We start from the raw sequence: 14,432 nt of genomic DNA, 5'->3' as shown, positions 1-14,432 counted from the left end.
TCCAGGCTAAACATGCCCAGCTCCCTTAGCCGTTCCTCATAAGGCATCATTTCCAGGCCTTTGACCATTTTGGTTGCCCTCCTCTGGACACGTTCCAGTTTGTCACTGTCCTTCTTGAACTGTGGTGACCAGAACTGGATACAGTACTCCAGGTGAGGTCTGACCAGAGCAGAACAGTAGGTTTTAATTCTTGAATTCAAGATTGCATTCATCTGCACAAAAAAAGTTGTGATCTGTTTCATGTTTTCCCCCAAGGCCCACACTGGCTTTTTAGTGAATTTGGGTTAGCTAGTAGATTACTTCTGGAATTAGTTACTACAGTGGAATTCTTCACTCTGCTTTCAGTTGCCTTTGTGCTGCTCTTCAAACATCAGTTGCATAATTTTCTTCCAGCTCAAGTGGGGAGTTTAGGTATAAGTGTGGGTCAAACAACCTGGCATCTGATCACTGTTGCAACAGTAATTTATTATCCACATTGAACAATACGATGACTGCAGCAAACCTTTGCTGATATATTCATTCTAGTGAGGTTTTCTTGGCGTCTGAACCAGTTTTGTTGTCATTTACATCAACATCTCTGCCAGCAACTGCACCATATCTTTATTTCAGGTGCAGCTGCAGTATGGATCTACCCAATAAAAATGCACTCCGATCTCGGACCACCACACCATCCTTCCCCTCGCTTATGCAAAGGAAACTGGTGGGAGCAAGACAGCAAGCAGCTATGATGTCCTTGAGAAGAGAAAGAAGATGGAACTGTCCATCATCAGACTCTTCTCCTCTAGCGCCCCCGAGGGCAGCTGCCAAAATTTACGGGCAGTATACTTTAGCAAAGATGCTAAGCAATTTTGGTCCTATTGGAAAATTCAGCACACCTGATCTATAGCCTTCATCACACAGGTACATGCTGCTTCTACACTCACAGAAGTATTTATTGCCAGTGGTTTTCATAAGTAATTTTTATTTGATTTTACAAGTGTAAAATTATAACAATATCAAATACACACTATTGTCATATTTTTCAACTGCATCTTATTTCTTCATCTGTATTTTAAGTCTCTCCATGTTATCCAATGTATTTGTTACAAGCGTTGTTAAAATCCTAAAGTTTTCATTTGCTTACAGTGGTCTCTTACATTATAAATCTTTCCCATTATTTCTTAAAACTTTTGCCTTCTTGGTTCCTGAGTGTTCCCGTCGGTTTTGCCATTTCGGCATAGTCCAACAGCTTAGTTTACCATTCTTATCTGCTAGGGACTTTCATCTTCTTTCCACCTCTGGGCTCGTAGCATCTGTGTGGCTGCCGTTGCATACATGAAAAGTATTTTCTGACAGTGGCACCCTGGGGTGTCTTGAAGGGTGGTCAGGGTGCCACGGGCAACACTAGCCTCTGTCTCTCCTCTGATGCCCTCTTGCATCTCTGCCTCCCAAAGGCTTGCACAGCTGTTTGTTGCAGCAGCCCTGGCTACAAGCTCCCCAGGCAAATGGTGCCTCTGGGAGGCACCTCTTTGGAGAAGGGGCAGCTCAGAGACCAGGGACAGCAGCAGCAACTGCCTGGAGGACTCCTAAGGAGAGGGGAGAGGAGACCGAGGGAACACTCCACAAGGGTGTTTGAAAAAGGGTGAGAGGCTGCCAGCTGGTCAAGGGAGATGTGGACTCAAAAAGGTTAAAAACCTCTGCTCTATGTGAAAGACATATTCTGCAGGAACAAAAAATGTGCACTGGGAATAACTGTACAGTGGTAAAAGGTAAAGGTAAAGGTACCCCTGCCCGTACGGGCCAGTCTTGACAGACTCTGGGGTTGTGCGCTTATCTCACTCTATAGGCCGGGAGCCAGCGCTGTCCGCAGACACTTCCGGGCCACGTGGCCAGCGTGACAAGCTGCATCTGGCGAGCCAGCGCAGCACACGGAACGCCGTTTACCTTCCCGCTGGTAAGCGGTCCCTATTTATCTACTTGCACCCGAAGGTGCTTTCGAACTGCTAGGTTGGCAGGTGCTGGGACCGAACGACGGGAGCACACCCCGCCGCGGGGATTCGAACCGCCGACCATGCGATCGGCAAGTCCTAGGCGCTGAGGCTTTAACCCACAGCGCCACCCGCTCGGGTTAAGTACTTAATTCGTTCTGGAGGTCTGTTCTTAACCTGAAACTGTTCTTAACCTGAAGCACTTTAGCTAATGGGGCCTCCTGCTGCCAATGCGCCGCCGGAGCACGATTTCTGTTCTCATCCTGAAGCAAAGTTCTTAACCTGAAGCAGTATTTCTGGGTTAGCAGAGTCCGTAACCTGAAGTGTATGTAACCTGAAGCATATGTAACTTGAGGTACCACTGTACAAGTATACAGAGCCAGCATTGACCAATGGCTCCTTATGGAGAGATACTTGGGAGCTAATACACTGGCATTGTATAACACTTTATTTACAAGGGTACAGCTTAAAATGTCTGCACACAGAGCAGCTCTATAACCTTTCAACTACTTGCTGGTTCCCTTTGTGGAATCTACTTGAGTGTCTGCTTTGATGCCCTTGGCTAAGATGTACGACTACATTAACGAATATACAGAGTCCGAGACTTTTAAAAAACCCTTTATTTTCGTTCATGTTCACAACACACAAACATCATTCAGAAACCAGGGAACATCTAGCTAGCTAGTCATGACAACGTTCCACTGAAGCCAACAGAATATCGTGGGTTGTGAGACTCCATACATTTGTTCTCAGCGGGATCTCTAGCACTGATCCTGCACACATTAACTCAAAAGTAAGTCCCAGTGCTGATCCCACTGGGGCTGACTCCCAATTAAGCACACTGGCTGTATCTGCCATTTCCTGGATTGTGACTACCATGTGATTGAGTTCATAACAGGCTTCCCAGAATCCTGTACGCAGCTACTCGACTGGAAGTGACTGGAGTCTTGTGCATTTGTCAGATGCCTTTTCGCTGCTGTTTTCCATTTTTGCAATCCTGGAACCAAACTGCATGGCCCTCTTTGGCAGGACCGACGAGGCTGTCAAGCCAAGCTGAGCCGCTGCCAGGCGGAGAAGCAATTTCTCCCCGATGCCTCGACGTAGAGTCAAGTTTGCTTTCTCCCAGATGGGAAGAGAATTGAGAAAAGATACTACTTCTTCGTCAAGAAACGGAAACCTAAAACAAAAAGAAAAGAAAACCAAGCAAAACTTATTTTTCAAGAGAATTCAAAAATAAATTGCGAAGAATCTTTTTGGAAAAATCCTTGAATCGACTTATTTGGCGGTTACAATCAGAGCTAATTAGTAGTTTCCATAAGTATCCAAATGTGTGAATTATTCATAAAGGTAAAGGACCCCTGACAGTTAAGTCCATTCGCGAACGACTCTGGGGTTGCGGCGCTCATCTCGCTTTACAGGCCGAGGGAGCTGGCGTTTGTCCGCAGTTTTTCCGGGTCATGTGGCTAGCATGACTAAGCTGCTTCTGGTGCAATGGAACACCAAAACCAGAGCAGCGCACGGAAATGCCGTTTACCTTCCCACCAAAGTGATACCTATTTATCTACTTGCACTTTTTGGCGTGCTTTTGAACTGCTAGGTTGGCAGGATCTGGGACTGAGCAACGGGAGCTCACCCCGTTGCGGGGATCCGAACCACCGACCTTCTGATCGGCAAGCCCAAGAGGCTCAGTGGTTTAGACTTCAGCGCCACCCGCGTATTCATACATACACATATTAAAAAAACCAAGCAGCTCAGAGCTAGACAAGCATACAGTGGGAAACTGTGGAGAGACACATCCTTCTGAGATGTGTAAACTGAAGGTCAATCCAGATAAGACAGAGGCACTGTGAGTGGGCGGTTCCTTAGACCGGATGGATGGGAGGTTGCCTGCTCTTGATGGGGTTACACGCCACCTGAAGGAGAGGGTACGCAGTTTGGGGGGGTACGTCTGGATTCCGTTGCTTGAGGCTCAGGTGGCCTCGATGACATACAGCACCTTCCATCAGCTTCGGCTAGTGGCCCAGCTGTGCCCTTATCTGGACAGGGATAGCCTAACTTGTCACCCATGCTCTGGTAAACTCTAGGATAGATTACTGCAACACATTATACGTGGTGCTGCCTCCGAAGATGGATCGGAAACTTCAGCTAGTGCAGAATTCTGCAGCAGGTTGCTCAACAGGGCAAGATGGTTACACCGATCCTGGTCTGAGCAGGCTGCCAGTAAGTTTCTGGGTTCAATTAAGTGTGCTGGCTTTGACCTATAAAGCCTTAAACGGCTCAGGACCATGATACCTCTCCCCATATGAACCAATCTTGAACCCTGCAATCTTCGTGTGCCTCCTCCACAACAGGTCTGGAAGACGGCAACATGAGAACAGGCTTTTTCTGTGGTGGCCCCCTGTCTGTGGAATGCTCTCCGGAAGGAGGTTCAGCCGGTGCCCTCATTGCATATACGGTGGTACCTCTGGTTACATACTTATATTGTTCTGGAGGTCCGTTCTTAACCTGAAACTGTTCTTAACCTGAGACACCACTTTAGCTAATGGGGCCTCCCACTGCTGCCGTGCCGCCGTCACACGATTTTTGTTCTCATCCTGAAGCAAAGTTCTTAACCCGAGGTACTATTTCTGGCTTAGCGGAGTCTGTAACCTGAAGTGTATGTAACCTGAAGTGTATAACCCGAGCTACCACTGTACAGTGGACGCTTGGGTTGCAAAAGTGATCCATGCATGTTCGCAACCTGCAGTGGCGTGTCTGCACATGCGCGAGTTGCAATTCAGCGCTTCTGCGCATGCGCGACCACCAAAACCTGGAAGTAACCCGTTCCGGTACTTCCGGGTTTCGGCAGTTCGCAACCTGAAAAAAACGCAACCTGAAGTGTCTGTAACCCGAGGTATGACTGTAGTTAGTAAAGGTAAAAGTCCAGTCAAACTTGACTATGGGGTTGCGGCGCTCATCTCGCTTTCAGGCCGAGGGAGCCAGCGTTTGTCCGCAGACAGCTTTCCGGGTCATGTGGCCAGCAGGACTAAACCACTTCTGGCGCAACAGGACACTGTGATGGAAACCAGAGTGCACAGAAACGCCGTTTACCTTCCCGCTGCAGCAGTACCCATTTATCTACTTGCACTGGTGTGCTTTCAAACTGTTAGGTTGGCAGGAGCTGGGACAGAGCAACGGGAGCTCACTCCGTCGCGGGGATTCAAATCGCCAACCTTCCAACTGGCAAGCCAAGCCCAAGAGGCTCAGTGGTTTAGATCACAGCGCCACAAGTTCCTGCATGTATTTAGGTGCCAGGCAAAAACATTCCTCTTCTGTCAGACCTTTGGCTAATTAAACAATCTATGGCCTTTTAAACTGATGGGGGTGGGGAATTGATTTAGTTTGTTATTATGGTATGTATTTTTTTCCTCTTTTTATATTAAAAACCACCTTGTGATCCTCGGATGAAGGAGAGTATAGAAATTTAATAAATCAACATCAACATCATCACTCCAACTTGCTGCACCTGAATGAAGTCATGATGCTAACAAAATATCCTGAGTTATGATGATTTTAAAAGAAATAGCCCAATAACTTCCCCCTCCAAACAGCTTACCTAGCTTCTTTGCCATGATCCCCAATAACTCTATCATCTCGGCCAAGGTTCCTAGATGAAATTCGCCCCAGTTCCATTTCCAGTTCTTCATTCAATCCCTCCAAACCATGTTTTTCAAAGCAAGCCCGGTGCCTAGAATAGCCGGCAAGCTGCTCATCTGCTCCAATTCCAGTAAGTACAATCTGCAACAGAGCACAACTTGCAGTCTTAGCATTTATTTACTCAACCAGCTGTACCCTAAAACACTTTTACTCTGCAATATTTTGCATTTACTTTGGTAAATCTAATTATAGCTACATCCAAATTAAACTCTATTTAGATTTAAATAAACAGTTTTATAAGGTTCAGTTCTGTTCCAATGAACAACTGGCAATCTATTTAGACAGAACAGCATTTTATTCAGCTGGAAATATGCAGATGACTATTACGACTGTGCCAGATTTCCATCCCATTTAAATCATAGAGCCATCATCATTACAAAAAGAATACAGTAAGCGGTGTTCAAAACTCCCATTGCTCTAGGTGCACTTCACAACTGGGAATTTCATTAGTGCAAGCAGATTCTGAGCTCTGGGCACAGTACTGCACCTAAGATTTCAGATTAAAACTGCAGTGGAAGGAAAGGAGGACCTTTTTCTGCCTCCCCACTTCTAGCTACTCTCTGCTGACTGGAGAAGAGACCCTCTTAAGAATATTAGTGGGGTGGGCAGGAGAAGGACTCAACCATGTGAAAAATGAACATATTTTAACTGCAGTTCATTCATTTTCGGCTTGTATTCTTGTTATAAAAAAGCATGCCTAGACATTCCGTTGTTGTACCCATAACTTAGGTTTAAGGTGCCATTTAGCTCCTAACTTTCGTATCCCAGTTTCTATCAGTGACAGTAAGCCCGTAGCTTACTTACACGCATCTAACTTGTCCACATTCAATTTTACATGTGTGGCAAAAGAGCTAATAAAATAAAAAGGAACTGCAAAGTTATGCCTGCAGTATAAGCAGGGCTCACTCCCTTGTAGGCTTAGGATTGCAATATCAACTATGCAGTAAAAACAGATGTGTGTTAGAGAGTCGTTAGTCATAAATCAATAGCTAGCTTTATACCTTCGCAATGCTTTTATATGGCCTTATATCTCCCTGACTGGTAATCAGGCCTTCTCCTCTGGAAGCAAACCACACAGCACAACCGATGCTATCATCCAGAACAGTGCCCAAGGGATAAACTAAATGACTTATGTGTTGTTGTCTCATTGCTTTTAACTCCTCAAGTGTAATGTTGATTTCCACGAAATTCCACGATCTGGAAGGACTGATGGTTTTCAGTTCTTCCAGCCCTGCCTTGCCAGTCATTCTGTCAGGCACGTTAAAAGATGACGAAGAGCCACATTTCACAATACCGGTGTCATCGAAGCATCCCTGACTAGGGGGCGACTGTTTTTGTTCCTTGCTCTGTTTCTTGGTGGAACTGCTTTGCCTTCCTTGGTCTGTTACCTTGAAGGCCACATTGAGAAGATCAATGGGTTCTTCTGAAGGAACGTGCCTGTCAGCAAGGGCTGCTATGAGAATGGAATCAATGCCCCCCGAAAAAAGCACCGCAACATGGGGTCTCCTCGGAGCTGCTCCTGACATTTCTCCTCTTAAATGATCGCCCTCTCTAGCCAGACATAAAACCCGTCTCTCGACTGCTCTACTCAACACGTCAATAAACTGGCGAACGAGTTCCTTCTTATGGTGCTCTGCAAGAAACATCTGCAGAACTTCCACATCTGCTACCTTGTTGGTAAAATCAAATAACCGGGACTCCTCCTGTGTGTTAAGGGTCTCCTTATTTAACGGAATGACAGGCGCTACCAACGTGTGTGATTCATTCACCACAAGAGACACGTAACTTGGGGAATATTTGGAAGCCATATTTAAGTCACCAAGGACAGCTTTCTCGGTAGCATTCTGTCTGGAAGGGTATTTCCAAGGATACAGCATTAAAGTCACCGCTTCAGATACAGCGCAGGCCTTGAGATCCAATCTGAAGATTCCTGATGCCGGAACTTCCTGCCACGGATTACCAGAGACGGCACTTACGGAAGACAGAACGAGAACTTTGTCTGCCTCTTTATTGAACTGCCACAGCAGACTGCGGCGGCCAAAGAAGTCTCTGCCGAACCACAAACAATGCTCCGACGCCTGATAAAAAACAAAAGACCATGGACCCTGAATGGAAGATAACACTGACAAAACATCCGATTCACGGCGGCACGTGCAAAGTTGCCGAAAAATAATTTGAGTGTCGTTCTCTTCAGCCGTTACAGGAACACCGCTGAAGATTTCTCCATTCCAAAGAAACACATTGCCAGTCGTAGGATCTTCCACAGGCTGTGGAGTCAACTGTCCCCTTAAGTGAAGCACGTGGCCAGAAAATAAGCAGTGGTACGGAAGCTGGGGTACAGTCTTTATCAGTTGTTGACTACTATTGGGTCCTCTTCTCCTAAGATTACATAAAATATCCTCTTTCAAGAAACAGCCGTCAGGGGGACGTACAGACAAGCTGACCACACAGCAAATTCCACACATCGTAAATGCGTGTTTGAGGCTTATTTCTTGATTTTGACTTTCTCCAAATTCTCCATTTCCTGATGTGCCTTCTTCAGTTCATCTAATGTGTCTGTAAAAAAGAGAGGAAACCTGTATTTAGCACATCAGCAAAAAACTGCAAAATAAAAGCGTTATAAAGTATTCTAAGCAGTCCATAACTGCATGCTCTAGAAGTCCAATTACTGCCAAATTTAATATGCACACTTTCAACTGCAGCCACGATCCAGAAATCTGCAATAACAAGTAGGAGGACAACTCCTCCAATCAAATGGACTGGGCAGGAGCAGGGAAAGGGGGGTGCCAATATGTAATCTATGTCCCAGCTAACAGCAGGGAAGGAAACACAACAGTCGCAACAGAAGACTCATTCTGCTAGTATTCTCATGGGCATCTGCACCAGAACCTGAAAATTCAGAGCTGAGGGTTACAGAACCCGTTTGAACACATGGTGAAGGTATGAATAAAAAAAAAAAAGAGGACAGGAAAACAGGAACTTGCATCACATAACTACATAGCATATTTTTCCCCACCAGATTTAATTTCATTTCTGTAAAGTTTAGCAACAGCAATATCTGAGCTTGCTATATTCCAAATACTGGTATTTTTGTATTACAGTAATGAACTCCTTTCAGATGATTTATGATCACATCCCCATGCTAAAAACTGGTATGAAGACAGTAGCTTCTTTTATATGAGAATTTACATTTTATAAAGAAACCCATCCATCATTTCACCCTGTATATTTTGTTGAGCTAAGCTAACTTCTTAAGTCTACCTTTTAAACACCATTCTAATTGATTTAACCTTAATCTCAACCACATATGAAGAATATTTCAATCTTCTTCCTTCTTAATATCAGAAACCCCGTAAATATACATCCTCAGTAAACCTGAGCTTTCTGATCTATCTATCTATCTATCTATCTATCTATCTATCTATCTATCCATGGCTATTTTCAGACTAGTGATATGCTTCGCACCATCACACGACACACTTTATAAAGGTCCAAGGACCAAAAATTCCTAACTGGTTCATGAAACACAGGCCCCGTAGCACTAATCATCATAAATATTTCTGGATGGTTGCCTACATTCTAATGATGATGATGATTACTACTTGTATTAAGGACATAATTGGGCATATATAAAGGAACGCTATCTGTACAAGTGCAATACCATGTAAAATCCGTACTATGTAACATCACGCAACTTCTCTACACCCAATCACAAATAAAAAATTAAGAGAGCCAAGGAACATACTTTTGCATTCGGATAGTGTTTGGGTTCTGTCTGCTAGAAAAAATATGTTGCTGTTGGGCTGCTGCCTGTAAACTTTCTGCAAAACAAGAAGAAAACAAGTAGGTTTAACTACACTGGGGAAAAATAAGTGTTCTTATTTCTGAGGTTTTTGTTATTGAATTTTGGTCTTAAATTACAATTGATTTTTTTTAAAAAATCAGAAACCACCTTATTTCTCTACCATTTCTCAGGGAGGGGGTGTATCTTACTAGATTATAAAAGTCTATAAGCAGGTTTAACTTAATTTTTTTTTACAAAGCTTTGACACAAGAGTAGCGTGTCATGGTTTTCATTGATTAGGATCCCACTCATTCAGCAGGCACAAAGGATGCATGTGTGATTAAATTTCCTGTTTCGACATTTCTAGGGACCCACGAAGTAGTTGCTGCTTTGCAGATATCTTTTAGAACAAAAGTGGAAGGTACGAAAGCTATCACAACTCAGTTTACTCTGTGCACTGCTGCAGTTATGCGCAAATCTGGACACCACATTTTCAAAGCTCCCTGGTTTCTTCATATACAGTTAGTTATAATTTAGCAAAAGGAATTACCCGGTTCTTCTTCAAGTTGGAAACTTCATCAACTACAACTTTTTGCTCTTTAATCTGCAACAAAAGGGAAAAGAAACTGAGAAAATGCAAATGTCCTGCTACTAAATTCAATACCACCAATACACTTGGACATTACAGGAGCACATAATAATAATAATAATAATAATAATAATAATAATAATAATAATAATAATAATTTTATTATTTGTACCCCGCCCATCTGGCTGGGTTTCCCCAGCCACTCTGGGCGGCTTCCATAGAAACCAAAAATACACTAAAATATCACACATTTAAAACTTCCCTGAACAGGGCTGCCTTAAGATGTCTTCTGAATGTCAGGTAGTTGCACAGCATGTGGATGGCCTTGAAGGCACACTTTTGAGTTTCTTTACAGCATTAATGGGAAGAAGCAACGTGGTTGCCCCTTCTGCAAATGCACAGTAATAGAAATTCTGCTTTACTGATGTGTGTTTCTGTGTTGAAGGCAGCAGCTATGCCTTTAGAATTACCAACTCCATTAATTACCGTATTTTTCGCACGATTGGACGCACCGGACCATAGGACGCACCTAGTTTTTTTGGGGAGAAATAAAGGGAAAAAATTTTCCCTTTATTTCCCCCCCAAAAGCAGGTCAGGGAAACCGAACCAGGTCGAGGAACAGCGGGATAGTGGCGCTGCGCCTCCCTGCTGTCCCCCGAGCTTGTGGGGCTGGCTGATGTCTGCCTAGCACGTGGGCGCTCTGCTTCAGGGCGCCCCACCCGCCGGGCGGCAGGCTGCTATCCGCAGCGTGGGGAGCCTTGCGGGGAACTCCTGCAAGGCTCTCCACGCAGCGGATGTGTTCCCGAAGCGCCGGGCGCTCTGATTTCAGGGCGCCCGACGCTCCGGGAAGCAGGCTGCTGTCCGCAGCTTGGGGAGCCTTGCGGGGAACTGCTGCAGGGCTCTCCACGCTGCGGATGTATGCCTGGTGCGAGGGGCGCTCTGCTTCAGGGCGCCCCTTGCGCCGGGCGGCAGGCTGCTATCCGCAGCGTGGGGAGCCTTGCGGGGAACTCCTGCAAGGCGCTCCACGCTGTGGGTGTGTTCCCGAAGCGCGGGTGCTCTGCTTTCAGGGCGCCCGACGCTCCGGGAAGCAGGCTGCTATCCGCAGCGTGGGGAGCCTTGCGGGGAACTCCTGCAAGGCTCTCCACGCAGCGGATGTGTTCCCGAAGCGCCGGGCGCTCTGATTTCAGGGCGCCCGACGCTCCGGGAAGCAGGCTGCTGTCCGCAGCTTGGGGAGCCTTGCGGGGAACTGCTGCAGGGCTCTCCACGCTGCGGATGTATGCCTGGTGCGAGGGGCGCTCTGCTTCAGGGCGCCCCTTGCGCCGGGCGGCAGGCTGCTATCCGCAGCGTGGGGAGCCTTGCGGGGAACTCCTGCAAGGCGCTCCACGCTGTGGGTGTGTTCCCGAAGCGCGGGTGCTCTGCTTTCAGGGCGCCCGACGCTCCGGGAAGCAGGCTGCTATCCGCAGCGTGGGGAGCCTTGCGGGGAACTCCTGCAAGGCTCTCCACGCTGCGGGTGTGTTCCCGAAGCGCGGGCACTCTGCTTTCAGGGCGCCCGACGCTCCGGGAAGCAGGCTGCTATCCGCAGCGTGGGGAGCCTTGCGGGGAACTCCTGCAAGGCTCTCCACGCTGCGGGTGTGTTCCCGAAGCGCGGGCGCTCTGCTTTCAGGGCGCCCGACGCTCCGGGAAGCAGGCTGCTATCCGCAGCGTGGGGAGCCTTGCGGGGAACTCCTGCAAGGCTCTCCACGCTGCGGGTGTGTTCCCGAAGGGCGGGCGCTCTGCTTTCAGGGCGCCCGACGCTCCGGGAAGCAGGCTGCTATCCGCAGCGTGGGGAGCCTTGCGGGGAACTCCTGCAAGGCTCTCCACGCTGCGGGTGTGTTCCCGAAGCGCGGGCGCTCTGCTTTCAGGGCGCCCGACGCTCCGGGAAGCAGGCTGCTATCCGCAGCATGGGGAGCCTTGCGGGGAACTCCTGCAAGGCTCTCCACGCTGCGGGTGTGTTCCCGAAGCGCGGGCGCTCTGCTTTCAGGGCGCCCGACGCTCCGGGAAGCAGGCTGCTATCCGCAGCGTGGGGAGCCTTGCGGGGAACTCCTGCAAGGCTCTCCACGCTGCGGGTGTGTTCCCGAAGCGCGGGCGCTCTGCTTTCAGGGCGCCCGACGCTCCGGGAAGCAGGCTGCTATCCGCAGCGTGGGGAGCCTTGCGGGGAACTCCTGCAAGGCTCTCCACGCTGCGGGTGTGTTCCCGAAGCGCGGGCGCTCTGCTTTCAGGGCGCCCGACGCTCCGGGAAGCAGGCTGCTATCCGCAGCGTGGGGAGCCTTGCGGGGAACTCCTGCAAGGCTCTCCACGCTGCGGGTGTGTTCCCGAAGCGCGGGCGCTCTGCTTTCAGGGCGCCCGACGCTCCGGGAAGCAGGCTGCTATCCGCAGCGTGGGGAGCCTTGCGGGGAACTCCTGCAAGGCTCTCCACGCTGCGGGTGTGTTCCCGAAGCGCCAGGCGCTCTGCTTTCAGGGTGCCCGACGCTCGGGGAAGCAGGCTGCTATCCGCAGCCTAGACACGGCTAGCGGAGCGCTAATCCCGAAGCTTGGGGCGTGCAGAGCTCAGCGCGCCCCAAGCTTCTGGGTGCCGGCAAGGTCTCCGCTAACTGGGTCTCCCACGGCTAGCGGATAGCTTCCTGAAGCCTGGAGAGCGAGAGGGGTCCGTGCGCACCGACCCCTCTCACTCTCCAGGCTTCAGCGAAAGCCTGCATTCGCTCCATAGGACGCACACACATTTTCCCTTGCTTTTTAGGAGGGAAAAAGTGCGTCCTATGGTGCGAAAAATACGGTAGACTCTCATGATTTGCAAGACATAGTGGTTGCATCAACAAGATGGTACAAGCACATGTTTCCTCAGAAGTAAATCCCACTGTGTACAATAGAGCTTTCCTTCTAATAAGTGTGTTTAGGGATTCAGTTGTAAGATAACAAACTGTTGACATCACGATGTTAAAATGTCACAGCAAGTTCTTTTATCTCTCGCTTGACAGCAGAGCTTAACGCCTGCTCAAGATTCTTCCACCAGAAACAATGCAAACACAGCAACAATTTAGGGCACCTCTGTGCGGCAGTTTCCCATGGACTTGGCGCTGCTCATGAACAGCGTTAGAAACTGAGATATGAAAGCTAGGAGCTAAATGGCACCTTAAACCTAGGTTATGGGCGCAACAACGGAATGTCCAGGTGCGCTTACAAACCTGAAAATGAATGAACTGCGGTTAAAATATTATGTTCATTTTTCACATGGTCTAGTCCTTCTCCTGCCCACCCCCCTAATATTCTTAAGAGGGTCTCTTCTCCAGTCGACAGACAGTAGCTGGAAGTGAGAAGGCAGAAAAAGGCCCTCCTTTTCTTCCACTGTGCAGTTTTAATCTGAAATCTTAGGCGCAGTACTGTGCCCAGAGCTCAGAAACTGCTGGCGCTAATGAACTTCCCTGTTGCAAAATGCGCCCAGAACAATGGGAGTTTTGAACACTGCTCAAGCATACAAGTTTTATTTTGTAAAAAGAACTGTTATTGTTTTCCACTAACAATATAACATCAACCAAGTGTAGAGAAACAGCAGAGCACAAATATTGCACCAATATGCTATATCAAGCCATACTCATACAAGTGGAGGTAGCTGACCGTTGCAGCTGCCCACCTCACAATGGAAAATTGCCACGATATATTTATAAAGAAGGCATGAAATGAAGGTGCATGCAAGTTTTACGCAACATCCACACAACGCTGTCTTCATGAAAACGCTGCCCCTCATTATTTCCCCCTTTAATCTGAGTTTACCATTTGCACAGAAATCCCAGCAAGTCTCAAAACAGCAGCAAAAAACAAAACAAAACAACAACAGCAATGGAAATGCTAAATCCTAATTAAATGGGGAAAACCGCAGCTTGGCCTTTAGGTGAGGACAATAACAGGTGGATGCTGCAAATAAATAAATAAAAACCAAAAAAAACCCCAAATCCCACATCCCCAAACCCCACTTGCATGCATGAACAGCACCGATTCCATAATAAACCAAAGTGTTGGATGACCATCTCCCTCTGTTAAGGTTATGCCTTTCCCATTCACCTTTCTGTTGAGCTCCTCTTTGTCATACAGCTTCATCTCCTCTGCCTTTTGTGGTATCTGGCTCGACATCTGCTTCAAGTCCGTGATATTCCAAGGCCACTCGCAGTCCTTCTTCGGTGCGATCAGAGGTTGCTTTTTCGATGGATGAAAATCGCGCCTCAAAACCAGCCAGGATCATGAGATCTGAAGGAAAAGGAGGGGGAAAAGCTTCAGGATCAAGCCAGAGGCCCATGTAGTCTAGCATCCTGTTCTCACAGTGGCCAAACAGATTCCTGTAGGAAGCACACAAACAAGACCTGAG

At 47.7% G+C, this 14,432-nt stretch overlaps 1 protein-coding gene across 1 annotated transcript; it reads right to left on the bottom strand.

The window, feature by feature from the left end:
• Nucleotides 1–2,569: 2,569 nt before the first annotated feature.
• ASNSD1 (asparagine synthetase domain containing 1) lies at nucleotides 2,570–14,203 on the bottom strand. The gene is made up of 5 exons (XM_028750342.2): nucleotides 14,132–14,203; nucleotides 9,998–10,051; nucleotides 6,665–8,219; nucleotides 5,563–5,744; nucleotides 2,570–3,144 (listed from the first exon to the last, which is right to left on the bottom strand). Exons 3-5 carry the CDS (start codon nucleotides 8,126–8,128, stop codon nucleotides 2,889–2,891), a joined length of 1,902 nt encoding a protein of 633 aa, XP_028606175.2. The 5' UTR covers nucleotides 8,129–8,219; nucleotides 9,998–10,051; nucleotides 14,132–14,203; the 3' UTR covers nucleotides 2,570–2,888.
• Between the last annotated feature and the right edge of the window lie 229 nt (nucleotides 14,204–14,432).

Source organism: Podarcis muralis, chromosome 1 (assembly GCF_964188315.1).
Source record: "Podarcis muralis chromosome 1, rPodMur119.hap1.1, whole genome shotgun sequence".
NCBI classification, from domain to species: Eukaryota; Metazoa; Chordata; class Lepidosauria; order Squamata; family Lacertidae; genus Podarcis; species Podarcis muralis.
This window is presented reverse-complemented; position numbering and strand designations above follow the sequence as displayed.

Coding starts and splice junctions, on each gene's coding strand:
- ASNSD1 (XM_028750342.2), bottom strand. CDS start 8,128: ATGTGTGGAATTTGCTGTGTGGTCAGCTTGTCTGTACGTCCCCCTGAC. Junction 5,745..6,664: donor CATATAAAAGCATTGCGAAG/GTATAAAGCTAG, acceptor GCTCTGTTGCAG/ATTGTACTTACTGGAATTGG. Junction 3,145..5,562: donor GATCATGGCAAAGAAGCTAG/GTAAGCTGTTTG, acceptor TTTTTGTTTTAG/GTTTCCGTTTCTTGACGAAG.